The sequence below is a fragment of the Hydra viridissima genome, unplaced genomic scaffold (genome assembly GCF_058129835.1).
Source record: "Hydra viridissima isolate aposymbiotic clone 2 unplaced genomic scaffold, HvirCarnegie_v1 scaffold_1, whole genome shotgun sequence".
In the NCBI taxonomy this organism is placed as follows: domain Eukaryota; kingdom Metazoa; phylum Cnidaria; class Hydrozoa; order Anthoathecata; family Hydridae; genus Hydra; species Hydra viridissima.
Window position 1 is genome coordinate 29,906,623 of NW_028324300.1, and position 8,476 is coordinate 29,915,098.

General features: G+C 29.6%; 1 protein-coding gene across 1 annotated transcript; it reads right to left on the reverse strand.

The window, feature by feature from the left end:
• Positions 1-2,441: 2,441 nt before the first annotated feature.
• LOC145192694 (discoidin domain-containing receptor 2-like) lies at positions 2,442-5,852 on the reverse strand. The gene is made up of 5 exons (XM_080070012.2): positions 4,928-5,852; positions 4,320-4,469; positions 3,870-4,003; positions 3,088-3,226; positions 2,442-2,900 (listed from the first exon to the last, which is right to left on the reverse strand). The coding sequence occupies exons 1-5, from the start codon at positions 5,010-5,012 to the stop codon at positions 2,872-2,874; spliced, it is 537 nt and encodes a 178-aa protein (XP_079926138.2). The 5' UTR covers positions 5,013-5,852; the 3' UTR covers positions 2,442-2,871.
• Positions 5,853-8,476: the final 2,624 nt, after the last annotated feature.

The following is an 8,476-nucleotide window of genomic DNA, read 5'->3' on the forward strand; positions in this document are numbered from 1 at the left end:
ATTTGTTATTTTTGAAAAATAAGTTTAGCGGATTTAATCGAATAGCAATTCTGTGCCTTTGAAGGTTGAAAAAAAATAAAATCCACGTGAGGAATCGCATGTTTTATTATGGAACCTTTTAACTTTGCATGCCTAAATATAAAACTTATTTTATATTTAATTCATTTTAAATGTTTGATAGAGAAATTTATAATTTATTCGAGATTTTTTGCTTTAACGGAAATCAAAAGGCCAATTCTGATTTAAAACCGCAACGTAACCAATTATCACGAAAGATTTCTGGGATAGCGAGTAGGCACATAAGATGCCACCCATCTTTAAGTTAAAATAACAAGTTTTATCGCAACTTAGAATTCTTAAAACAACTAAGAAAGCTGTAGTACAACCATTGGTTTCTGGGTAATGTAAAAATAAAAACATCCAAACAACCTAAATAATTTAAACTAGTAAAAATATACAGCGACAAAAAAAATGCAAAAAAAGGCAGTATATGCTCAATACTTAGTTGACGATGTTTACGCGTGTTAGTATATATACACGCGTGTTTGTATATATGTATATATATATAACAACTTTTTTTATTCAACAAAAAATAGTGAAAGTTTTTATCTCCATTATACTTACACTTTGTTGAATAAAAAGTTGTGTAACAGTTTGTTCTGTTAGCTTTTTGAGGTCAAAGTGCAGCCAGAGCGCACCAGAACACTCTTCTGGCCAGGCTGATAGTATACAAAATCGTTTTGCTTCTTTTTGTTTCTTACGTGACCATCCCCATCTATTAAAAATGCAATTGGACAAAAGAAACCAAGCGACGGTTTAACATAACCGTAAGTAGTGAAAAAGAAAGTTTCTAGGTTATGATAACGGTAAAAGCAAGTTTTTTATTTGCACCATCTTTGGTTTTGCAAATTGCACCGACTTTGCACAACCGTTGGACCAAGTTTATTTTCATGTTGCAAAAGACCTTTGGACCGACGTACTCACATAATGGAGAATGCAAAACTTTAGAATTCCAAAAAAGGATTTTGCTCCTCTGATTCGTACTGTAATTGCTAAAACACAGGAAAATCCAACTTTAATACCAATGAGTTAGTCAAAATTTCGGTTATGGCAGAACTTTTAATCCAATTGATGAGACCAAAATTGATTTAGAAACTGATAAGACAAATGAGCATTTAAAATCTGTTAGATTGCATCATAATCTTATGTATTGGACTGATCCAATAGAACAAGAAGCCTTATTTTATTACTGGTAGAAGAAAATGGACAAAATAGAGGACGTTGATTCCACAACTCGAGAAAAGAACATGGTTCTTGAAGTGCGACTAGAGGAAATTCCAATAACTATTGTGAACTTTGCATAATCAGAATCTACAGTTTAAATTAATGAGACAGTTTTAACACCAATTTAATAGGCTTATCTAGAATAATGGAGCAGAATTTTCAAATTTTTCATTACTTATAGAATTAATAAACTTCTGTCAGAAAAATAATGTATTTTGTGTATTAGCCATTTTAATATTCAATAAATATACAATACTAAGTATTAGGACTTTCTTTTTTACTTATTAGGACTTTCTTTTATTCCGTACAAATTTACTTTACTACTTTGTTTTTGTTACCGCCTCGAACTGCATTTCAGCTTAAATTGAAACTTTTTGAAATGAATGCACGGCTATAATACGGTAAAACTGAAAGTTCGTTATTCTGCAGTACTATCCAAAAACAAGAGTTTAAGTTCATTATTTATGTGTAAACTCGCTGTTATAAATGTAAACTGGCTCTTATAAGTGTAAACTCGCTTTTATAAACTGTGATATCGAAAATTAGGACTTTCATACACCACTTCACAATATTAAAGAGAAAAAAAACATGCGTCTATGAGGAAGCATTCCAAAATATTATTTTCCTTAATAGAAAAACTCGTAACAATCACTTTTAGCATCAGAAACTCAGTAGAACATCAGTTTCAATACAAGTGAGCATTACTAATTGTTCATAATATCTTGAATGTTGTATTAATGTTGTACTAATGTTTTATTAAATACGGTTAAATATTTCCTAAAATGAATATTAATAACCATGAATAATAATAATAACTAAATATGTATAATAATAACTAAATATAGATAATAATAAACTAAATGTATAATAGTAACTTGTTTACATTTGTGAAATGCAAGTTTTGACAGAAGTTTGTCTTATGTTAATAATTCATAAATATAAAATTTATATTCTATAATAAATAATAACTATATTATCAACAATTGAAAATCATCAAAGTTTATTCACATTAAAGTTCAAACTATTTACGCTTCACAGGTCTCTATATTGCAAACAAACACTTTATATGATATAGAGTGTTGGATGTTGGATCCAATAGAATGCTGGATGGTGGATCAACAGAATGTTGGAGTTGGACCCAGATATAAAAGCAACAATTACAATCAAAAGTTGATTCTCTTTTTTTATAAAGTTTTACTTAAAAAAATGTTTAGAACATAAAAATATTTTTGCGTTATTTACAATTTTAAATTATTAGTCTTCAAATTTAGCGACGAAATTTCTATTCCGTGTTGTTTACTGAAATGATAATGCCACGAGCATCTCGGAAGAACATCCGTCAACATTGTAAGAGGGTATGAGTGCAATTAAAAAAGATATTTATATGTTATTTGAGCAGCTTCGTGTTTCCTATAGGTCAGCGACAGCTAATGTTAATTTATTCTACTTGATTCTTTTTTTAAAATCTTTCAGAGACTTCGACCAACCCTACTATTAAACGATATGCTGAACTTTCATTGCTGACAACAGCTTCCCTCGAGTTTAGCCGGAAGATTTGTTTTATTTTTGATATGCAACTTAACTTAGCTATCTTCCCCCTGATTTCAGCTCTTCAACTAAATTAAAATACACGAAATCTAGGAACGATTAATATATATCTAACGACTATATATATATATATATATATATATATATATATATATATATATATATATATATATAAGAAATATTTAATCTACTTTAACTATGTTTAATCTACTTTATTTATATATATTATATAGTTTAAATTTAAACAATACTGACTTGGGCAACCGTAGAGTTCCGTTCTCGTGCAAATTCCCTCGTTCCATTCTTTTGGTTTAAGTTTGATATAGCGAGCTACAATTGCAGGAGCTAAGTCCCGTGAGACAAATTCATATACGTTCTTGTTACCCTCAATATCCTGAGAAGAAAAGAAACAGAAAAAAAGAAGAGAAAGAATGCGTCAAGTTACTTAGATTATGACATAGTATAGCTACATTTTTGTGTGGCAATATTTTATGTCTAAGGCATGAGTTGTTAAAAATAAAGTCTGCCTATAAGTAAACAGCACTTACTATTTAATCTCTAAGTGCTAAGAATGTTTGGATATTACAATTTGCCATATGTCAAACTTATTCACTTAGTGATATTTCTTAATTATCTCTTTATCCACAATATGGTGAAAATTTCCTTTTCAATATACTCCTATGATATTGATAATAAAAACTACTCATGAGAAACCAAAAGCAAGATCGCATGTAAGTGTATGTGCTACTTTAAAGTCACAAGAATACGGATTATTAACAAGAAGCATGGTATTTAGAGAGTTGTCTTGAGAGAATAATTAAAACACGCTAATGTTACATTCAAGTAAAGAGTATTGTTTTCTTAACTGGTTGCCAATTTCATTTTGTAATGAATCTGTTTTTAATGCAAAGCAATTTAAAACTTATTATGTTAACTATTCATCAGCATAATGTGAAATGGGTTCTTTAAATATAATATATGTTTAGACTGTTTAAACGGAAGAAAAAACTACATTTCAAAAAGTTATTTTAACTTACGGCATTTCCCATTATATCTTTATATTCTGTCCATTTCTTTGCGTCGCTGCTATAGTCCAGTGTATACAGCTTCACAAAGCGACCTGTGTCTAATTTCCCTTCGGTTGCAATTTTAGAAATGCTAAACTCCTCTCCTAAAACAACAACAAAAACGTTAAATCTTATCTAAATTGAAATCACCTACGTAAGCAACAAATTACAATGGACTAGTGGTTGTCCGATCTATTTCAATTGTTCTCTTGTAGATTCGAATGGCTTAAATTTGGTTGGCTTTGAAAAGAAAAAAGTAATTTCCTTTTTTTGACCTTTATTTTCAAGGAAAATTTTTTAAAAAGTTGCGTTCGATCCATAACTTTAAGAAGAAGGAAAGATTTTTGAAAGATAATTACAAATAAGTTTTCAAAAAGATAAATTATCGCCGATAACTCTAAAACAAAATATATAATGTACCAAGATCGACAGCAAAATATTGTTTGTCGTTTGAGAGGCTTGGACACCATGCATCTGTTGCTGTAAAGTTGGACTGCGAGGAGGAGGTCTTTATGTCACGAGTCTCCAAAAAGCCTGTTTGTATCCCCACAGGTTCTTTGCATGAAAGACCTTAAGAAATAATAAAATAACTTCATTTTAAAATGAAATAAAAAGCTGATTAACTCGAAAAACTAAACTAAAAACGATCAAATAAAAGTTTGGGTCATTGAGACAATTATGAATGATGATTTACAAGAGTATTGATTTAAAAGTAGTAATAGAATTGTTTTGTCAGCAACTGTTTCTTCCACAAATCATCATCAAGAAAGAAATCAAAAAAAGCCCGCTTTTTATTTATTTCAAAGACAATTTCATTTCATAAGAGTTTGTTTTTTAGCTTTAAATTTTCTAAAAGCTTAAAAAACTCTTTAGCATTAAAACTTATGATACAATCGATATTCCCATTTGTTAATCTAGCTACTTTTACTTAAAGAATCGCAGGCTAATTTCAATGTAAATAATATAAAATGTTGCATAAGCAAGTTAAGAGAAAACAAAAACAATTTTGAGTTAAAAGTCTCGAGTACCTTTACTTTTGTTAGCAACAGATTTTCCACGTAGCAACGTGAAGAAACATGCATAAAACAGCGCTGCAATTACTTTGTTGTACATCTCGTTTTAAAAAATTGCTATTCATGAAACATTTATTTACTGCTCCCTAAATTATATATGAGGTTGTAGAATTCGTAACTCTTCGAATGAGTGAACCCATTGGTCGGACGTATCTCGTGCGCTTTTGCCGAATAAATATGTGTGCTTGGAAACTTTTGCTTACTGAAGTGGAACAACAAACTTATTTGTCGACTTAGTAATTTCTGCAAACTTTTGTAAGCAAAGAAATCTTTTTTGAGCTTTAACTTTTTAAAAGATGGAAATCATATTTCAAAGTTAAATTCTTTATTGTAAAACAAAACAACTGCAATTGCAGCAGAGGGGCGGACAGAATTATAGCTGCATAAAAAGTTAAATACGGAGTATAATTAACACTTCAAACATCATAAAGTATAGTCCAATTTCAAGTTTTTAACCCTCTTTAGTCTATGGCTGTCTAGACATCTTCTCGATCTATCTCGTCGGTTCAACATTAAAAAAAGGGTTTTTAAATATAACAAGACTAAATCTATGAGTAAGCTTATGACGTTAATTCGGTGCATACTTTTAACGGTAAACTGAATCAACTGAAAAAAAAGGTCATTTTTGGGAGACTTCTAGTTATATTCCGTATTGACCATAGATCATTCAAAAATATTCATCTTTTTAAAAGACTTTTTACCCCCTTGTTAAAACGTCATGATCTACAAATAATTTTAAAAAATCCATTTCTTTCCAACGTGCTCTTACGGTTGTTAAAAACGCAACTTATCAAGCAACAACTTGAGGAGTTTTTAATTTTCGTAAAAATGCTCGATGTTATGAATTGTTCAACAAGCTAGTGTTTGTTACTTTTTAAACGCTAAAATTTTTAAACGCAATTTTTGATGCGCAACTTAGTTGGTTCGTATTAGTCGCCCCTGCTGCATTTTCATCTTTTTCGACCATATTTTTATGTAACTGCTATTTGAGTCATTCCTTAATAAGAAGATTAATACATAATCTTTAGCTGTCATTAAGAGTTTAAAAAACATAACCAAATGTTGCAGCTACAAATATATAAATTCAAACTTAAAAGAAATTTATTATTTCTGTTTAAAAAGCATATTTTTCTAAAATCATATTTAACTACAATTAACGGTATGATGGGCATTGGGAATTTTTTCTCGAAATCTAATGGCGAAAAAAAGAAATATCTCGGTAGTGTATCGCAGGCTTTATAGCTCATACTTTTTCTTGTCGTTTCTTCAGTTTTCTCAGCAGTCGTAATGATTGAATTTAGAATTTAAAGATAAAGCAAAGTGTTGCAATCCATATAATGGTTTATAAATCAACTAAGTCATCTAATGCTTTAAAAGTAATTTTTTGCAAAAATTACAAACGAAATGATTCATTTAAAAATGATAATATTTTACTAAATGAACCCACTACTCACAGTAATAAAGCGTAAAACACTTGCCATTCGTTACAAATCATCTTGATGACGTATTTAACGCTATTTGAATACGTCATCGAGATGATTACTAACGAATTGGAATCGTCGTACACATCCGCGAAAGTAGATTTATTCAAAACTTCAGAAATGGAGTTTGCAACAAAACTGTAAAGATGCGAAGATATTTGGTTTTGTTGTTGGCGGAGAGTTCGTGGGGAACCCATCCAGCCAATATCCACACATTTCCGAGCTTTTTGAGAAGATGACTAATCATTGATTGGTTGTTATTGAAGACGTGGGCTTGCATTTCTATTGTCAGACTTTCGTCTTCTTCCACGCTAGCTAAAAGGCCTGGTAGTCAAAATCTAATGGCCTTCCTCTTTTTTCTTCATCTGCCAGGCATGTCACCCTTTTTAAACTTCTTTGCTGATTGTTCCCTCACCGAAGAGTTAGCTATTTCATGAAATGACTCCGCTACCTTCCAACCTTTCTCAAAGTGGAACGGCATGATATGACGAGTACGAATATAATTTTCAACTCGCATTCTTTTTAACAACAATACAGAAAGTTATATTTAAAAAGTACACAAAACACTAATTTTTTTATCGAAAAAAAGACTCGAAAAACCCACAATAGTTGTGCAATATTTAACATTTGATGCAAAATATCAATTATTCTGATCATCTGGTCTTGAAACTGTCCCTTAAAGTTTATGGCAGTTTTTTTCATTATTTTATTTAAGTCTGTTTGCGTTTTGTTTATTTTTTATTTATTTAATTTTAATTTCAATAACAAATAAATTTTAAACATAAAATCTTTCTTTTATTATCTTTTTAAATTTGAAGTAAATATTATTACATTCAAATGTTATAATCAAAAATTTGGATTATTTAGTTTTCAAGGACTGCTCTGAGTATCGAATAAGTTTTTAAATTTATACTTCCTTATAAGGGAACGTCATTTTTAGCTGTGTAGGTTAATTCACTCTATTATTTATGCAAGTTTGGTCAACCCTATCGGCCTTGATTTTTAACAAAAAGTTTATATTCCTTCGGTTACATTCACACTGACACCGCGATTAAAAGCTAGAAACTCGGCGTACTACTTATGATAGATTAGGTTGTGTGGAAAATTGGGCTTATAACAAATTATTAACTTTTATTGAGTTTAGCACTATTGAGTTTTCAGTCATTGTAAATAGTTTTTCAATTAGTAGCAGGAATAGAAATTTATTTATTAAAAAATTGTTGATAACCATAAACCCACGACTGTTTGAAGAATTTCATTTCATTAGAAATGATTATATTATCTTTTTTCTATACTGAAGACTTTGATTATTTTTATTTTGATAATATCAATGTAAACTTGAAAGCTGTTCTTTTTACCGAACAGATATTGCTAATCCCTTTATTGAGATACACATCAATAATATCACTTGTTGTTTAATCTTTTTCTCAAGTCTTTTTTTTTTTTTTTTTATGCATCCTTCTTTTTGTGTTAAAATATTTTTCCCTCTGTTATTTCTACTTTTACCTAGGAATCAAATAAATAACCGAATTCTTGAAATTATTAATTATGTGACTTTTTTAAAAAAAAAAAAAATATGCTTTGTTATAAACTGAGTTTTGCAATTTTTTTTAGCTTATAGGATTATTGTTTATGTCATAAATATTTGCACCTGCGTGCAAGTCGTCCTCAAAAAAAGAAGCCAATCAATGCATTCAAAACAGTGAGCAAAGTTTAAATATTTATGAATAAAGTGCAAACAGCTTTTAGATTTAAATGGCATTTTCATATTTCAAATGAAATAGGAAGCAATGCGTACTTAATTCTAAATCAAAGAATTTATATTTTGTTTAAAAGTCTGGATTACTCTTTTAAAGAAAACAAGAAAATAGCCTTTTATCTAACTTCCCCACAAACAAAAGAGATTTTTCTAGATTTAATATTGTTTTTAATGCAGCTTATGAAATACTCAGTTGCTCAAGCTTTTTTGTGCAACTATTGCTCAATCTCTGTAGTAGTTATCAAAATCATCTGCATCACCCAC

Bases quoted from the DNA above. Each gene is read 5' to 3' on its own strand.
- LOC145192694 (XM_080070012.2), bottom strand. From the start codon at position 5,012: ATGTACAACAAAGTAATTGCAGCGCTGTTTTATGCATGTTTCTTCACG. The intron at 4,004-4,319 runs GTACATTATATA...TTGTTGTTTTAG, and splicing joins ATATTTTGCTGTCGATCTTG to GAGAGGAGTTTAGCATTTCT. The intron at 3,227-3,869 runs GTAAGTTAAAAT...TTTTCTTCTCAG, and splicing joins AAGATATAATGGGAAATGCC to GATATTGAGGGTAACAAGAA.